The sequence below is a fragment of the Topomyia yanbarensis genome, chromosome 2 (genome assembly GCF_030247195.1).
Source record: "Topomyia yanbarensis strain Yona2022 chromosome 2, ASM3024719v1, whole genome shotgun sequence".
NCBI lineage: Eukaryota > Metazoa > Arthropoda > Insecta > Diptera > Culicidae > Topomyia > Topomyia yanbarensis.
In genome coordinates this window covers 119,213,867-119,233,805 of record NC_080671.1, presented here as the reverse complement: position 1 = coordinate 119,233,805, position 19,939 = coordinate 119,213,867, and the positions used below count along the sequence as shown (strand labels likewise).

At 36.8% G+C, this 19,939-nt stretch overlaps 2 protein-coding genes across 16 annotated transcripts in view; one reads left to right on the top strand and one right to left on the bottom strand.

The window, feature by feature from the left end:
- Positions 1–19,939, top strand: part of LOC131679398 (dual specificity calcium/calmodulin-dependent 3',5'-cyclic nucleotide phosphodiesterase 1-like) — a 796,874-nt gene that overhangs the window by 748,444 nt on the left and 28,491 nt on the right. For all 12 annotated transcript variants that reach the window (XM_058960126.1, XM_058960115.1, XM_058960125.1 and 9 more), the window contains one exon: positions 6,185–6,434. In XM_058960126.1, the coding sequence (XP_058816109.1) occupies positions 6,185–6,434 (250 nt within the window). The remainder of the gene's footprint in view (positions 1–6,184; positions 6,435–19,939) is intronic.
- LOC131679406 (mesoderm induction early response protein 1) overlaps positions 13,078–19,939 on the bottom strand; it is a 51,403-nt gene continuing 44,541 nt past the window's right edge. For all 4 annotated transcript variants that reach the window (XM_058960136.1, XM_058960138.1, XM_058960135.1 and 1 more), the window contains 4 exons: positions 15,091–15,435; positions 14,531–15,018; positions 14,210–14,471; positions 13,078–13,674 (listed from right to left, as the gene is read on the bottom strand). In XM_058960136.1, the coding sequence (XP_058816119.1) occupies positions 13,634–13,674; positions 14,210–14,471; positions 14,531–15,018; positions 15,091–15,415 (1,116 nt within the window). In that variant the 5' untranslated portion in view covers positions 15,416–15,435 and the 3' untranslated portion in view covers positions 13,078–13,633. The remainder of the gene's footprint in view (positions 13,675–14,209; positions 14,472–14,530; positions 15,019–15,090; positions 15,436–19,939) is intronic.

Genomic DNA, 19,939 nt, shown 5'->3' with positions numbered 1-19,939 from the left:
TTGCACACTTATGGAATGATATTTGCACTATCTTATAAAAATGTTTTTGCTTTATAATTGTGTAAATAACGGTACTTTGCATCTATTTAAAATTTTCAATTGTATTTTTTCTTGTGTTCTTCACAAAATTTTTCACCTTCAATAATCTGTATTGATAATTTTTCATTTTTGTTCCTATCGAAAGTTATAGAGAATTTTGTAACTGTGCGCTGTTTCAACGCACGGCCCACTTTGATGCAACCCGCGAGAACGTACATATTGGCAACGCCGCACGTCGCAACGTCCTAATGCGCATCGCTTTGAAGGAGCGTATCTCATGTTCAAAATTGGAATCTCTGAGATTAAAGCAAAAAGACAAGCTTTTCTTTATGGATAATCGAAAGTGATGTTTTCAGAGTAATTTGCATGCTCTTTAGCGTTATTATATTGTTCAAGAGTTATTTAATTTTCTGTCACTCAATACCTCGGACAAGCGCGCTCGGTTGTTGCCAGCCGATGAGCAAAGTTGAGCAGTGGGCGTTTTAATCTGCGTTGGCATATTTTTCGCAAATTGATATACTTCACCACGTTTTATGTTCAGTTGGTTCTGTCTAAGAGGTAGCACGGTATATTGTGAATCTTTTCTTAAATCCACATAGCGACTTTTCAGCCATGCGTCATCGGGTCGTGCGTTAAATTACGCGCTCATTTAATTTGCATCAGTGCGAGTGAGAAAACGTTTTGACGTTTGTTTTTGTTTCGATCGCACTTGGGTGTTTCCCATATAGAGACAACTCGACGAAATGCTATATTATCTCAAGATATACAATATTTGCTAAAAAAAACATTCGATTGATTCATGTTATAAATATGGGTCGATCACACGAATGATGTATTCCGTTAAAAAAAATTCATAAATATGTTCGTCGTATCTTGTTTTTATGGCATCCATGTGGAGTGATAAATTTAAAAATTATATTGGTCAACACATGTGTAGCATATGTTGTAATGGGCGCAAAAAATACAACGAAAATAAATATGGAACAAAACACAATTTTCCTTAAATTTTCAATTTTACATCCCGTGTTTATAGTAATGGGTTCCTCTATAACGCGTTTAAAATATAGGAAAATTTACACGTTTAATTTTTCTTCTTATAGTGTTTGCCAAAGTAATGGAACTGGAATATTCGATGACTCAACAGGTACATGCGGAAAACTGTAACGATGATTTTGAAATAAAAATCGTTGTATATGATTAATTGAAATTCGACAAAAACAAATAATATCTTATTAGAACTTGGAGAACCACCAATCAACAGAATTAACAGAAGCAATAGTGATAAAAAAAACCCAACATCGATGCGATTGAACAACAGATTTTATGTAAACTTTTTTCAAAAGACACATCGTTGTTCACTCGGTGAAAATAAAAACGTGAAATAAAATGCTGTTGGCATAAGATTTACCACTTTCATATAGTAATGTTGTAGACTAAAAAAGAATTTGGATATAACGTAGATGTATTTTGACTAACAAATTTTTTTTAAAGATGTTAATTGTTAGTAGCGTTAAATTATAATAATAAAAAATATATTAAACAACTATAATTTTTGTTGTGCACTTCAGTCAAAAAAATTTAACGCATCTCAAAATATCCGGAAAAAAATCACCTTCGATAATTCGTATTGAAAAGTTTGCCCTTTTGCGCCAATCGAGAGATATGATTTCTTTTATGGCGATTTTGCTTGAACCTGAAACTGAGTCAGGTTCTAACCCCAACTGCTGTCAGTTCATACATTTTGACAGCAGTTGGGGTTAGGAACTGACTCAGTTTCGCTTCAAACGAAAACCACATTAGTCATGCGATGCGCACTTCCCACACGATGCGCTTTCTGACGTAGTGACGTGCGACGTTGCCAATATGAACGTTCTCGCAGGCTGCATCAGAGTGGGCCGTGCGTTGAAACAGCGCACTGTTACAAAATCCTCCATAGCTCTCGATAGGAACAAAAATGAAAAATTATCAATACAGATTATTGAAGGTGAAAGATTGCCGCATAACTTAACATACGTTTTGAAATTTTTTAGCGTGAAGAACACAAGAAAACATACAATTGAAAATTTTAAATAGATGCAAAGTACCGTTATTCACGCAATTATAAAGTAATTTATTTTTATATTTTTATAAGATAGTGCAAATATCATTCCATAAGTGTGCAAAAATTCATTGAATTATCTTCAGTAGTTTTTGAGATATAAAATTTTCAATTTTATCATTCAATAAAGTTTAAGAATTTTAACGAAATATTTATACCATAAGCTATTCACCATAATTCCTATACAATAAAATATACCTCATGAAGGTCGGTGATTTTGCGAAAAATTCGAGGATCACTTGACATGGCTTTACTCTTGTGGCTGATTATGAATGAACTCCTAAAAGTTGTGGTAGTGAATTATTGAAATGAATTGCGCTGCTCATATTAATAGGTTCAAGTAGTTTCGATATTTTGCTATGTTTATTTGTTTACGTAACAATGAAGGTATTGAACATTTATACTTTCGAAGGGTGAAAAGGCTAATTTTATTATTTAGTTTTTTTCCTTCTGATTCTTTCTGCACTGAGTGCCTATCATTGACACCAGAGAGGCGACTCTATCATAAAACCCTCGACATGTCACTTAACTACCGACGCCGTCTTTCAGATACTACTTCGTTGAATATGAAAATATTAACATTACTTATAATGTACTTGTTTGCTATCTTCGCCTCTCAGAACCATTCACTATAAAGCACAAAACTTCTGTCAGAATATATAACAAAAATCTACCTCACCAACAATTTGTGCATGAAGAGACACTATTTCAAAGAAACTTTCTATTCCTGCAGTGAAAAATGCGAATATCTAAAAGGAAAGAACCTCGAATAGCGCACTTCGATTCGATATAATATCGATTGATTTTAATGGCTGCAATATTCAATATTGTCATCTGTAAATGTAGAATTATGATTGTGGCTTTTTTAAAGCTGGCAATTGACTTCTTCCAGCTGCATCATATCAGGAAGAGTAAGAAATTGAGAACAACATTGTACGAATCAATGAAACTGTACCTCTATTAGACTACATTCATAAATGACGTAGCATTTTTTGAGTGATTTTTAACATCCCCCTCCCCCATCATAGCATTTCGTCACAAACACAAACATCTAAATACCCCCCCCCCCCCCGCGGCAATGACGTAGCTTGGCGATATCCCTTCCCCCTAAAGCTTAGTATGTATTGTTCGAGAATTCAAAAAGAAAAAACTTCGGTTTTAACAGCACGCATTCTCAAGAATTTTGCAGTACAGGAATCATATAATTTGCACAAACTTTGATTTTGAAATCATATATAAGGAAACGCTTACGAATTGAAATTTGGTTTCTCTCTTTATTAGCAAGTAATGCATTAACAAGTGGTTCTTAGCAGTTAGATGAAAAGGATAAGATTTTCGTGACATCAGATCAACTCCCATTCCCCCTTAAAAAAAGCTACGTAGCATGACATGACGCCCTATTCCCCTGTCGTCACATATCATCACAAAATACAAAACTCCTACCTTCCTCATATAATACTACGTCATTTACGGATGGACTCTTAACATAATGAATTTTATTGGCATATTGCCAAATATTTTTCCTAGATTAAGAATGAATTGCCAACATTGTAGTGTTGACGTTTACCCAACCCAACTCCATCATTCCTCATTATTGACGGGGGCACTCTTCACCCTCAAACAACGTCTTACAACTGTGAAGGTCAGATTATATCATATGGAGAGGGAATAGCGCAGCTGGCAAGTCCATTACAATGTACGCAGCTCACCTGAGTTCGAATTCCCACAACCGCATATAGTGTGATAGGCCCTATGTCACTTTCGGTGTTATTGGTCAGAAATGCTAATATCTTTTTAAAATCCATCAAAATCATCTTCCGGTTTTCAACGGTACACAGTGCGCACAATAAACTTTGCACACAGTAAGGTAACGAATACAAGTTTTCTACGGTTTGACTATGTGCGAGTTATTGCCACCACTGTCGAAAATCCCTAGTAGAATCTATGAATTTTGAGCAGTGGTGTCCGTTTCCAATATACATGATGATTTGTAAAGTGGGTGTGTAAGGTGGATGTGAATTGAGTTCAACAGTGCAGGGAGCGACATGAGTGAGTTGCGTTGGGATAAAATAATTTATTTTTCTGCTTCTGTGTGTGTTGGGTGAAATTGTCTTGGCAAAATATTTTCGGTTTGTAGGTAGGGTATTGACACAACATAGTTTTCATATTTCAAATGCACGGGGAACTGAACTGGAACTGAAAAACGGATGTTAGTTGGCAGTTGTTGGTGGGCGAGTTGATCAAGTCTCGACAAACATATGATTACGGCCTAAAAGCCAACTGTCAAAATCCACTTTGAATGGAAATTCCAGACAAACCGTTACTTGTCGAACACAGTTCACAACAGTCTATGAAAGAGAAAACTTTTCTCTTTTATTTACTACCAACATCTGTGATTGGCGTGTAACGGTTTGTCCGGAATTTCCATTCAAAGTGGATTTTGACAGTTGGCTTTTAGGCCGTAATCATATGTTTGTCGAGAAGTTATGTTAGAGTAGTTTCAGTTTGTTTCAAAAAGTTGCTAAGCTAATCTGTAGCGATTCTTGGTAGTCAACCCAAAAGTAATGCCATCTGACCAAGATAAAGCACCGCTTGGTTTTAATTTTTATTACAGATTTGCTAACATTAGTAGTATATATCAATCAAATTTCGTAGGGTATATTCAGCGGCGTGATGTTCAACATAGCAGTTGAAAAATATTTCAAGTCTAGTAACGACCTAATGATGCGTTCTGAAGTGGTTCATTTTAAGATTCATAATTTTGACAGTTCTATAACATAAAATTAAAAATTTTAATTTTAGAACTTAGGATGAGTAAGGATATCAACTTAACGAGAACACCTTTTTTGCGTATTTTGAAAATTTGGGTAAAGCGAATCGATCAAAACTTTTGTACCTTGTAATGTATCATTTCAATAACATTCTGTAACTTTTTTATGCAAAAATATCGACAAGCGACTCGATAACAAAGCTTTTGGTAGGACGTCTCTGAAAAACATGCTTTACGGTGTTAATTGCTATTCAAAAACTACTTGACCGATTTATTTCAAGTTTTACTCATTAAAAATAAAAATTGCAATTTATCACGAAAAATTCCACTATTTTATGAGTAAAAAGCCACCTAATTGATTTTTTTGGGTTTTTATTAATACGAACAAACCGTATTAATAAAAACCCAAAACAGTACTCAAAATAATCGTACACATTACTAAAAGCAAACAATTTACGTAACGAATATAAATCTCATAAATCTCATACATTACTAGATAGCCAACAATTTCCGTAGTAAGTAGATGCGATAAATAATTCTGTAAAGCACCTAATGGCTAGAACAAAGAGAGCAAACGTAAACTTGAAATGCGCCAAAATAACACCCCGGTCGCTTTTGTAGATTCACGTCAAGAAAAATTGCACTGTAGCACGCAAGGTAAACTACTTCTGGAATCGTTATTTTCCTTCCTTTTTCTGTTGCATTATACTTTTCAGTGCTATTTAACAAACGTTCGCCAATAATCCTGTTTACCCCTCCACTCTTCAGTAATCTCATACAATCCATTTTTACGATCGCACTTCGAAAAATTAACCACTAACAAATAATAGCTTTCCACCAGACAAAGCGTTTAAATCATCCTCACCCTTTCCTGTTCTATAAATCAACCACGATAGCAGGTAAAAGTTCAGCCATTTGCGAATGAACTTAGACAAACACACGATAAGCGACTAACCTCTACGCTTTGCAAGTAGCGCGTGTAGTTGGAATGCGACTTGTTTCAATTATCAAGCAAAGTCACTCCTCGGCAATATTGCGCTGCTCTAATTCTTATTTTAAACTAACCTCCACCGAGTTCTGTTCACAATTCGCTCCAATTAATTTTAGTTTAGTTTCCCAGTTCCCTTCATCCTCCAGCAACTTATCTACGGGGAAAGTTTTACTAATTCAAACTTTTTTCCATCTCTTCTCTTTCCCCACCCTCGCGTTCGTTCAACACGATTGTTGTTTGCAAACTACGAATCCGTGGAACCAACAAATTCCACCGCCAACAACAGGCGCCTGGCTGACGAAGACGATGAACTGTCCGAGGTGCAACCGGATGCCGTTCCACCGGAGGTACGGGAATGGTTGGCTTCCACCTTTACCCGGCAGCTTGCCACGACCCGGAAACGGACGGACGAAAAGCCCAAGTTTCGTTCGGTGGCTCATGCCATCCGGGCGGGCATTTTCGTCGACCGCATCTACCGGCGCATCTCCAGTACGGCCCTGATGCAGTTCCCACCCGAGGTGGTCAAGGTGTTGAAGGTGAGTAGTGGAATTTGATTGCTTGCTCTATCATCGTGTAAATTTGGCGAAAGAGTCGATAAAAAGGATTTATTTTGTTATTGGTTTGGCTTAGAGCTGAGAAAAAAAAGCGGAATTGTTGAAGTGCGGGTAGCCGCAAGGGGTAAATGCTCGCGAATGTACAATATCTAGGTCAAACCGTTTATAATTACAGTGAAAAGTTGTGTGTTTGTTAATTTGTTGTTCTTTCACCATGTGCATCAGCAACTATCGTTTCGTTTTGCACTTTTTTGCGCCATTGCAAATTCAAAATAGTTTTTAAATACAATTACAAATTAATCATTATCCACAGAAACGGACGTGAACTGAACAGGAAACGGACGTGGACTGAACAGGATCCAGAAAAAAATTTCGGGAGGGATCAGAAAATTCGATTTTTAAATGAACATTGTACAATTCGTAATAAGTAATAACCTTATTGAATGAATATCAGGTTGGTTGGTCAAGTTTGGTTTAGAATGATTTTGGGTTTGAAACTAATATAAAATTGAAACTAATTTGAAATTTTTCAACTAGTAGAAAAATTTCAGAGGGGGTCCGGACCCCCAGCGCGCTGAAAAAATTAAGCCTTGTTAAAAATTTTCCGAAGAAGAATTCTGCGTAGAAATTATAATTTTATTGGTTTTGTGGTAACCCAGAAAAAGTGTTAGTCAATCGGCAACAATTTTCGAAAACTGACCGCGATAAAAATTGAGTGTAAGTAATACACTCTAAACTACTTCTACCTAAATTTTCAAGAGAAAATACCCAATGGGTCATTTTCCACAGCGTTTTATTTCGTGATGCAATTTGATGTGGAACACCCTCTAACCCTTTCATGCCAAACTTTTTTTTAGTGCATGTAGGGTTTCAAAACTATTTTTCCTTGAAAACGGTGGAATCAATCGGCAACAATTTTCGAAAACTGACCGCGATAAAAATTGAGTGTAAGTAATACACTCTAAACTACTTCTACCTAAATTTTCAAGAGAAAATACCCAATGGGTCATTTTCCACAGCGTTTTATTTCGTGATGCAATTTGATGTGGAACACCCTCTAACCCTTTCATGCCAAACTTTTTTTTAGTGCATGTAGGGTTTCAAAACTATTTTTCCTTGAAAACGGTGGAATCAAGAAACACTAAAAGGCTTTTTTCAAAAAATAGGTGCTTCCCTTGCAGTGCTAGAAGCTGCTCAATTTTGACCTTCCAATGTTCAATACAATTCTCCTAGAATATTTACAATAGTCCAATTGTGCGAAAAACGTAGCCAAAGACAGTCTAAATCGATAAGTTTTATCAGTTCTCAATAATATTGCAACATAACGAAGATATATGAAAATATTTTTTTCCGTCGTCAATTGCGTTTTTTCTCGAAACCGCGTTATTCAAATTGGCGAACACGATAACTAATCAATGAATTGACTTGATTTTTTATGAGAATGCACAATATGTGTATCCTGTCGATGACGCACAGAAAACTGATCAAATTTTTTTTTCTCGCTATTATTTGAACAAAAGTGAGCGAATTTTACAGCAAAATATGAGGTTTTTCGGTTTTTGTGAAGCCATTTTCCGAAACGCAAACTTTTTTTTTCTAATTTTGGTTCAACGATGGACTACAAGTCTAAGCTTAACAAATCTTATTGAATTTCCTGTTACAGACAATTTTCCTCCTCGACGTGGAAATGGTTAGACGTCCACTCTTCGAACGCTCGTATGTGTGGCTTTGTATGACTGAAAATATTTTTTTTCCTGAACGATAAATGTATAAATAGATCTTAACATTACACAAAAGATCCATTGTTACCTTGCAAATCGTAAAACGAAATAACTTTCGTTTTGAGCACTTTACACTAGACGCCCCCCTTAAGCAAAAAATTGGATCCTTAATGCATGTATGCGTTATAACAGCTTTATGCAGGGTGCGCCAGCTGGATGTATTCTATTTAAACATTGAACAACTTCGCCATTTTCACCCGATTTTCACAAGTAAACAAGTTTTTTAGGATATTTTATGCCATTTATTACAAACCAGATTTAGAATACAACGTCGATTAAATGACCACCCCGATTAAATGATACACAAAAAGCAGCTCTTTTGCGGGCATTTGGACTGCATTTCGGGCTTAATCGCAGCTACTTTCAATTTCAGCTCGTATATTAGCTTTGAGTTCGTCTTAGGTTTGCTAGAATAAACTTTACTTGTCAAGTAACCCCACGGGAAAAAAGTCTGGTACCGTTAAATCCAGATAACAAGGAGGCCATTCGAAATCACCAATTTTAAAGACAACGCGTCTTTGGATTTTGCTCTGCAAGAACTTGATTGTAGCGGCTGCGGTGTGGTAAGGTGCCCCGTGTTGTTGAAAATAGAAGTTGGGGGGAGGGGGGTTGCTACAGACCCGTACTCAAAGAAATTCTTCACGAAATTACGGATTGTCTTGTTTGTAAGCGCCGAATGCGTGCCATATTCTTACGATAAACTCGCACAGTTTTCACTATTTAACGATCGTTCTCAATGCAAATACTGTGGTGTCAATTACCGTTGTTACTTCATGTACACTTGCAGATAGAAAATAAAACTTCTCTTAAAAGTGGTTCAAACTAGTACGTAGTCTAAAAGGTTTCAATAGGCTCACCACACTAATTCTTTAGTAGGGTAAAGTACCTATTTTCGCCATACTAAGCAGGGTGCCTCACTAATTCGATTCGAGTGCCCTTATTGTTGCGCTACCATTTGACTCAATGCGCTGAACAAAGATGGCAGACACTGCTCTCAACGGCTTCAAATGGCAAGAAATAATAGATAATAGAATATGGCGAAAATGGGCCCATCACCCTATGAACGACTACTATGAACAACGAAAAAATACGCAAAAATGGTCGTTCACTATTCGACCGGCGAATAAATATTTTGGGCCATATTCTCACAGTCACGTCACTTAGTAACTAGGAGGAAATTTTAGAGCCGCGTTGTTAGTAAGTAGTGTCCCATGGCATTACAATGAACGGTTTTTATTGTTATTGTTATTGTTATTGTTATTGTTATTGTTATTGTTATTGTTATTGTTATTGTTATTGTTATTGTTATTGTTATTGTTATTGTTATTGTTATTGTTATTGTTATTGTTATTGTTATTGTTATTGTTATTGTTATTGTTATTGTTATTGTTATTGTTATTGTTATTGTTATTGTTATTGTTATTGTTATTGTTATTGTTATTGTTATTGTTATTGTTATTGTTATTGTTATTGTTATTGTTATTGTTATTGTTATTGTTATTGTTATTGTTATTGTTATTGTTATTGTTATTGTTATTGTTATTGTTATTGTTATTGTTATTGTTATTGTTATTGTTATTGTTATTGTTATTGTTATTGTTATTGTTATTGTTATTGTTATTGTTATTGTTATTGTTATTGTTATTGTTATTGTTATTGTTATTGTTATTGTTATTGTTATTGTTATTGTTATTGTTATTGTTATTGTTATTGTTATTGTTATTGTTATTGTTATTGTTATTGTTATTGTTATTGTTATTGTTATTGTTATTGTTATTGTTATTGTTATTGTTATTGTTATTGTTATTGTTATTGTTATTGTTATTGTTATTGTTATTGTTATTGTTATTGTTATTGTTATTGTTATTGTTATTGTTATTGTTATTGTTATTGTTATTGTTATTGTTATTGTTATTGTTATTGTTATTGTTATTGTTATTGTTATTGTTATTGTTATTGTTATTGTTATTGTTATTGTTATTGTTATTGTTATTGTTATTGTTATTGTTATTGTTATTGTTATTGTTATTGTTATTGTTATTGTTATTGTTATTGTTATTGTTATTGTTATTGTTATTGTTATTGTTATTGTTATTGTTATTGTTATTGTTATTGTTATTGTTATTGTTATTGTTATTGTTATTGTTATTGTTATTGTTATTGTTATTGTTATTGTTATTGTTATTGTTATTGTTATTGTTATTGTTATTGTTATTGTTATTGTTATTGTTATTGTTATTGTTATTGTTATTGTTATTGTTATTGTTATTGTTATTGTTATTGTTATTGTTATTGTTATTGTTATTGTTATTGTTATTGTTATTGTTATTGTTATTGTTATTGTTATTGTTATTGTTATTGTTATTGTTATTGTTATTGTTATTGTTATTGTTATTGTTATTGTTATTGTTATTGTTATTGTTATTGTTATTGTTATTGTTATTGTTATTGTTATTGTTATTGTTATTGTTATTGTTATTGTTATTGTTATTGTTATTGTTATTGTTATTGTTATTGTTATTGTTATTGTTATTGTTATTGTTATTGTTATTGTTATTGTTATTGTTATTTATCAGTGTGCAATCGGGCTGTCTCAACAGCCTATTTCTGCAACCTATGTGCATTAACTGTACACCTATCGTCTATCCGTTGCACTTGACAGTGTGTGCAGTGCTTTATGGTCACACCTACGACCGCGCACATGGCTTCCCATGAGCGTTTTGGCGGCTCAGAGGTGTCCTTCCATATTGCTCAGGGATACATTGGTCCTATACACATCCATGCATACAGGCATACATACGAGCTTACATTCATACATACATACAAACTATTTGGCGCATGTTTAGAGCGTGTAACGTCGTGTCATCTAGTCTGTCATCCTATGGAAAATCATCCTACCATCGCCTTGAGGTCAACGTCATATTGGCAAATTTCGCATTGAATCCGCTTCTGTCTCTTCCTAATCTCCTTTTTGTCTCCTAGGTCCGAAGCGGATCAATCGACTATTAATTGAAACGGTAAACATACTAACAGTATTATTAGTCCTTACTCGCGAATACTTTTCCTACAACTGTGCTGCTTCTTCTCTATCTTATAACATAACTCGATTATCCCTGTTCTAGTCAATATACATATTCATTACATTATGGACCAGGCAAACCCTTACTTTTTCTATTATTATTATCCTGAGTAGCTATACCAGTGAAGGTATTTTAGGATTTCGTTAAAAAGAATCTCTGCCAATAAAGGCGTAAGCAATATTTATCCACATAAAGTTTGCTCGAAACGAATGTCCGCCTGGTTCGATTCGAACAGACCACACCGACCCGAAAGGGTTGCTTATCATTTCTGAGAGCCGGTGTGCTTGATCGAGTTTAATAATCATAAGAACAAGTTCTGAATAATCAACTATCTCTTAGGTGCCAGTCCTGCACTCCTTTCCTGAACTAGCCTCATACTCACGATCAAAAGAGTCGACAACTAGTAGGATCCACATGTCCCCCACCCAAGCGAATTGATCAACTTGCAAGTAGGAGCACATATCTACCAACCAGCCAAGAAGACTTCCGAATCAATGAGAATGGACCATGCCAGTCGAAGGCCACAGGCCCAGCGCCCTCTCGTACAGTGTCATTGTCATTTCTCAGCCCACCCCCTGGCAGACGTTCATCCGCCCATCTAGACTATGTCAAGATGAGAACCTACAAAGCCTAACTGTTCGTATGTGCTAGTCCGTATAGATTTTGGTTTGCTGAAACGAAACAAGAAAAGCAAAATAATTGTGATTAGCATCGTAGTTATAATAGGTAAACGATTTCTCCTCTGTTGTCCGTTCCCTTGTTCGTAGTCCTCCCTCCTGTTCCTGGTCTGTTCGGGCCACTGGCTTTCCGTTTCCTTGGCCGTCACGCTCGATCGATTTAGGCATCATAGCAGGAGAAACAAATGAAAAGACAAAACAAAACAAAATGAAAATAAATGGACGTTTGCTATCTGTGCCTAAATTGATGTTGCTTCTCAGTTTTGCACGACCCAGGGGGGACTTGGCCTTGATCCCAATGCTCTGTCACCGATGTTACGTGATATTCGTTATGGAATATTCTTTGTGTGGGGGCCATTCATAAGCAATGTTGTTCGTTTTTTATCCCTGATCCGCTGATACGTCTAAAATTCATTTTTAGTTTTTATCTCGTTACGTGACGCTCTTCCCCTATTGTCAATATCCAACATCATTTATGAATGGTCCCCTGGTGATATATTTAGAGCAGACAATCCAATGAAAAATAGGATTGACAAGATTTTAGTGCGCTGTTGGCGCCTTGTGTCACATCTTCATGTTTGTTATTCATACTAACAATACCAAAGCATGCGATGTGATGACCGGAAGATTAGAGAAGCAACTCCTCCCCTTCCCCCCCCCCCCCCCCAAGTAGTGTCCCATGGCATTACAATGAACGGTTTTTGGATATAAAAGAAATAATCAAATAAAAAAAAAAGCTGATTCCAAGCTCTGTTGCCGTTTAAAGTGTATTCTACTGCATTGCGATTATGTCTCTAACATCACTCACCAATCTTTATTACAATGCGGAATGGAATAGGATGGCCATTATAAATTTATTTTCCCTTACGAATGATAGGTTAAAATAAAGGATTACAGTTGCACTGAAAAACCTCAACTCGATCGGTTCTGATACTACGTAAACAATCGAGTAATTGAACAGTGAAAACATTCTAGAATTTCTCAAATTTTCCTGCGACAAAAATATCTCAATAAAAAATTAAATACATCTTTATTTTACGGTTGGAATTGTCAAGCCATCGGATATGTTCGATCAATAAAAAAGCAATTGGAGTTTTAGTTATTTTGTATTGTTCATGATACGGAGATAATTTGGACAATTTTGATGTAACATTTATAATTTACAATACAATTACTTTTGCTTGTTGCGACTTCGCCATTTAGGAAAAACGATAGTAATACGAATAAATGAAAATATGGTCATTTTTTCCGAATACCAAAAAAAGATTTCCGTTGATCCCACAAAATTCAAATCGATTTATGGCCCACCTACATTTACGAATACTCTTCAGCTCTTATAAACATGTCAATAAAACTGAGTCAATGCTAACAAAATAAGTTAAATAGATTTCTCTTGCAAAAAGATTGCTATTTGCAATCAGCGAAGCAATAAAAGAGTTTGCATTTTTTCCAATTACCTTCCCCGACGAAGGCCAAACCCTGTCCTGTGCAGTGAAGTGTGCAAGCTGTACACTTTCTTATGTCGTAAGTAGCACTAGTTTTCATACCCTTTGCGCAAATGTCTGCTGTGCATGGTGTTTATCTAGAAGCTGTTGTAAATACTAAATTTATCCCTCTGCCGGAGTGCCGGGGAGAGCGGAAAGTCACAGCGCTGACGAAGACCTCTTTGATGATCCTGTGCTTGCTGATTGTATTTTTAAATTTGTTTTTGATTGAACGCATGGTATAGGAGAAAAAAGAGGGAACACAGTTTTCAAACGGACGGAATCATAAACACATAAGCACACACACACATAAGGTTAGAACATAGTATGTACGATAACACTCAGTGACGAAGGTTCATCCCTATTCTGTGTTGGCGGCGACTATAACTATAATTGACAAACGACTATTGAACCAAAGTATAGTCGTTTTTTAAATTTGAAGAATAGTATGTTTAAAGTACATTTCTAGCGTCTTCGGAGCCCAATATTGAGGCAGTTATTAATCCATCCATACTACCAAGGGACCAACCTTCTCTGGTACGCTATGATGTGCTATGATCTCAGAATTAATGATAATGGATATGGTGTATAATTAAGTGCTTCTCCTCTTCCTATGAGTGCATTCGAGAGAGAAAAAAAAAACGAAATTGTGCGTAGGTATGCCGTGATGTTCCCTATACCAATTCACAGCGGAAAGCATTCGACAAAATTAATAGCTGCCACCGTCATACTCACCCTTCGAATCCATTAGTCGGCTACGTTTCGCTTCCGACGTACCACTGTACAGACTGTTGAAGCCCGGTGACGAACTCCTATCACCAAATCCGGTGCTATTCTCCTGCTCCTCCAGGAAGCGATCCATGTGATCCGTTAATCCTGGATGGAGATTGTACTTTTTCTTTTCCAGCCGCGTTTTGCTAGCGAACAGGTCGTGTCGTTCGGTTTTTTTCCATAGGTAATAAAATTGCACCAATTCTCCCACGGATCGGGTGCGAACCTAATCGAAATTTTCTGTTAGAAACGAAGTGGTGGTTTGGTATCATTACGCATATTTACCTTCGATTGTTGAATCATATGAAAATCCTTCCCATGAATCCGCAATCCGTTTTCAAAATTCCGACACTCTTCCTCCGACCAAATGCTCATCTGTTGCTCAGCCACCGGAACAGCGTGTATTCGCTTCCTCCTTAGAGCCTCGTCAATGTTGTGTCCACATTGCTGTAGCAGATAGAGTCCCTGTTCATCATCCCGCAAATGTTTTCCAAGCGGTATCGAAAAAACGCTATTTGTCTGAGGATTCCCCGTATTACTACTGGCCCCGTTCGCTATCTTAAGCAGGTATTCTTCTATTAGATCCTCATTCAGCACCGTCGGATTCCAGAGCAACTTGTCCTCGTTCTCGTAAGGCAACGCGTCATCATACCGACACAGACCTTCCGGTATTGCCGCCTGAAAGTCGCTCCCTACCATAATAGTCTTTTTCACCTCCTCATCCGGAATGTAGTCCCCGTCTTCCTCGTCTTCGCTCTGCGCTTGTGCATCAACTGCAAGTATGATAAAAGAGCTAATCAGTGCCTTCCGGAAGCCAACCGACTGCTGCAACTGCAAATACTCACTTATCGGCGCAAACAATTGCCGCAGTTCGGAGTGTTCCTCGATTTCGTCCTCCTCGTCCTCTTCATCTTCCTCGAAGAACCCACCGCCGGTCGAGGCCACCTGCGTACTGGAGTAACTGCGGGCCCCATCGGTAGGATCGCCACCCGTCCCCGCTCCGTCGTCATCATCGTCATCGTCGTCCTCGTCATCTTCGTCCTCTTCTTCGTCTTCGTTCAAGCGGGGCTTCGATGGCGCCTTCGGGTGGTCAGTCGGGTATAGCTGCGATTGGGTCTGCTGAGTTTGCTGCTGCTGCTGAGTTTTCTGCTGTGCTTCGTCGATGGGCATTCTTGGTTGAGATTCTACGGCTAGAAAGATACAATGATACAGTTTGAAACTAAATAAGTATGGTAATATTTTGTTGTGGTGTAAAACTAAAATTATTATCTCAGAATGAAATATATATTGACAACATATGGTTCTAATGCAAAAATATCAGAAAGTATGTCAAATTACGAGGAAAACGGTCACCTTCATTAATTCATGAAGTCGTTTTTTTTAATCTAGTCCAGAGGTGGGGAATTTTTATCATTTCTTATAATGAATATTGATTATCTATATACATTTCTCCCTAATGGTACAAATATGGGTAAAAACCGAGTGAAGTATACAAAACCTATAACTAAATTTGTCGTGGAATTTTCGTTTCGGCTTCGTCTCATCAGAATCTGACACTACCTTAGAATCAGGGCTTTTGCTCGTGGTTTACCCAATTTTCTCCTTAGTGGAGAACAATTGATTTTTACCCAAATTTTTCCTACTCAAGAAGAAAATAGCGTAATGCATATTCTATTGGTTTGCTTAACCAAAAGCAAGCTTCGATTTCAGTATATCTCATCAGTTTAAGCAGAACAAATTTTCCTTCGGGAAATCACGCTTGACAAGGGGCTTGCCTAGCAACACAAACAGCATCTTCGTTTTCGGAGCTAGGGTCAATCGGGCGCTAACTTAGTCCGGCTCTAAGTTAGTGTCAGATTCGGGTGAGACAAAGTCGAAACGCAAATTCCAAAACTAATTGATTATCTTCCAGCACGAGACGCATTTGATCGATCAATGGCGCAAGCATAAACATGATTATTAGTTGAATTCGCGTGGCCAATGCAAAAGTTCTTACGAGAAAGCTTATCTTTCACAGCGAGAGTGGCTGATGCTTTCGGATTATTTTCAGTTAACCGGCAACACAACATTTTACACAAACAAAATCGACTGCTGAATGTGCACGAATCAGAACAGTAGTGAGCATTATGGTATGCCAAAACATTGCACACGAAAATTAATGTGAGTAATTTTCCAGCCAGTGCTAAATTGTTGCTATGACGTGTTCAGAGCCCAGAAATTCTTGGACCGACATACAATTCAAGCCCGCCGTACTGAAAGGTATGTTTTATTTGTTTTGGTTCGACATTCATTCGCTCGGTGCAGCGCATTCATTCAGTTATTTTAGATTTAAATTCAACTTCAGTTGCAAACTGAATGTTGTTTCTATGCTGATTCCAAGTGAGATTATCACGCAAAATTGCACCACACATAGATTACGCAATTCATTTATCCTAAAAAATGTAAAAGATGCTTCCTTCTACCTTCAATTTGTCCCATAACTATTACAAATGGTGATTTCTAAATCTACTAGAGGAATTCGAATCTGCTTAAACCTTCAGCCAACTCGGAAGTGTTAATTGTTTCGGTAAATTAACGCAGAAATAGGTAACCGAATTTGGGGCACCATTTATGGAAAAACGTTTTTGAAATTAATTGAAAATATGTCGTTTAGTTGAATTCGAAGATATTGGCTATACGCAAAATTTTAATTAAACTTCTCCGAATTTCTATGATTTCTTTAAAAAAATTCAATCAATTTTAAAAAAATATCTTGAGTTAATTGTAGCCTACATTAATTGCAATCGATTGACGTATCAATATGTATATCTCATCGCATTGAATTCAAAATTATAGGCTGAATAAATGTTTACCGCACTTGCTTGGCGCGCTTCCATTAATTATCGTTTGATAATACGATCAAAGCTGCAACAGCCATAGTGGTCCATGCAGGTTCGCAACAACGCAAGCGAGCTGTTTACTCATTCAATCCGGTTGCGTTGCGTTGCGTTGTGACGATGATTTTGGCGGATTGCACATTGAATTCATCATGTTTGACTGCTGATTATCTAATAAGAGTTGCTTAGAAAATGGCAAGTAGGAATTCATACCAATCCGAGCCACATTAAACCCTCAACAGCATGATAACCTTCATTGCCGACCGCCCCCATCTTCATCGTTCACGGGGAAGGATAAAGGATAAGGTAGACAGGAAGTGTTGATGCTTCACCTACTTAACGGAAGGACGACGATTCATCAGACTCTTCCATAGGTGTCGCGGAGTTGGTAGTTTGGAAGGGTATCAGGCCTATGATTCGCTCCAAGCAAGCGATGCGACCTATAAAGCATATTTTATTAGGTAGTTGTTTAGTTAGTCTTCGAGTGCACGATGACTCGAAAAAGAAAAGATTTTGTTTAGTTTTTGGTTCTTTTTAAACTCTGGGCAGCCGGCTACCGAGAGTATCCTATGTTTCCTAAACAAAAGCAATTTGAACTCCACACAGCCGACCGTGGGAGTATTGCCTAGGTAAGCTAATCCTATCTGCGTAATGGGCCGGATCACTATTTATTGAAACAGTATTTAGACGGAATTTGTTACTTCTTCTCTATCATCGATGAAACTAGTCAGATTAGTCGTATTGGGGCTAATTTCCGATCAACTATTCATTTTTACGGCAATGTTTCATCGACTAGATCTGTTCGCACCCTCTCATTCTGCTACTATCGGCAGAAGGCTGATAGCACCCAGTCGTCGCCGGTCTAAGGACCAAATGTCATCAATAGACTTAGACTCGCGTGGAGGCATGAGATAGGAAACTTGTGAGAATTTGTTTTACGAGATATCTATCAGGATTAGATTTTGCCATATTTTTTTGAAAAATTAGTTTTCAATTGAAATTGTAATTTCACATATTTTGAGTGGCCCGTTTGGAAAATTTTGATCCAGTTCTGACGAAACCCTGTTCCCTATGCAATCAAATTTACTTCAAAATCGGTAAGAAAATTTTGCGTATGATTTGACATGGCTTTACCCAACTGTAACTGGCTCTCTGCCAGCAATATTGTAGTGAAGATCAACCTGGCTTCGCGGCAGAACATTTGACAGCAACTAACCATCTGTGTATAACATCCTACAATATCTTACATAATAGAGAGTATGGAAGATCGCGATTATTTTGCTGTTATTTACACCAACCAATCTGCCGCTTTTGATAAATTGAACCATGATAAAACAATCTTTGAAATGCAGGTATTTGGATTCAATATTTTTGTAGATACCTCACGGATCGAGGGATAGAGATTGTCAGGCACCCACATTTACTTTAACATCAATAAATGCCCCAAGGAAGGCAACTGGCACTTCTAATGTTTCTGCTGTACTTCAATGATGTTGAATGTTGAAGACTTCACGACTGTCCTTCGCGGATGATCTCTACAATTGAAATTTGAAGATTTCTCCAATATCAGCATCCAGGTTTTGTTGATTGGTATAGAAAAAAACCGGATGCGTGTAAATCTGATCTCATTCTCACGAAAGAAAGACGCGGTTTGTTTGAAACAATCTACAGCAATTGAACACGAATTTTTTTTTCACTACAGAAAACTTGGGAAAAATCTAGCAGGCACATTCGAGCGAATAGTATCGTCAAATTAAATTTGTATCAGCAGAAAGGGGGATGGATGATCTCCTTACGAAGACAGTCTTTTTACTCGTCTGATATTCTGACCCTACACAATGACGCTCTCGGTGAAAAAGGGAACGGGATCGAAGGTAGTAGAATCGCTGGTAGCAGAAAAACACACTCGTCGCAGGAAGAAATTGTATGAATCCAGTCTTACCGAGGAATCTTCTGCAGATTGCGTTGTGGAAATTTTCGGGAAGCCCTATGTGAAAACTGTATCTAGAACTTTGCTTTCAGAAAACCACATTGTCTTGGTCCGAGTATTAGACAAAGCTCAGCGTGTAAATCTATGGTATCGTTGAAGCTAAACATAAACAGCTACAGTCAGGGGTAGAGACAGATAGAACGTGTATATGTATGTTAAATTCTGTTTGTAATTAATCATTGATTGCCAGGAGACGAATATCAAATTGAGAAAATTAAAGCAATGTTGTTCGAGAAATACATTTTTGGTTTATTACATAATACAAATTAAGTATATTTATTTTATTTAAATATTTGTTCCGTTACATTTACATCCGATGGTTAGAAACTTGTAAAAATACCTAAATCCGGATTTTCAAAAGATTCGAAAGAAGTTCGTTCGTGTTTTAGAAAGTTTGTATATGTAAAATTGAAGCTCAATCAGGAGTCGCGCTTAACGGCCAAAATGCAACGGTTTTCACCCGTTAAAAACACCAAGGGCCTGAATATTCAAACACCGAAATCGCAATTTTGATGCAAAATGTCGTGAAACGTCAACATCTAGTCACAGACTAACAGACATAACACTCGAAAACAATTATTTGCCCGCTTGAACGGTTATTTTAAATATAGTTTTAGTTGGGTCTGTGGCCGCATATGCGATTAAGGCACCACTGATCTATGCGCAAGTAAACGGAGGATGAACCACTGTTCCCAAGCCTGTGGGATAACCCTTTTACAAAAGAGTGGTTGCGACCGTCCATAAAAGGTGGAGCTAGTGTTCTGGGGAAATTGACGAATCAATGTAGTTGGCGGAATTTCTTCATAGTGTTATGTCTGTTAGTCTGCG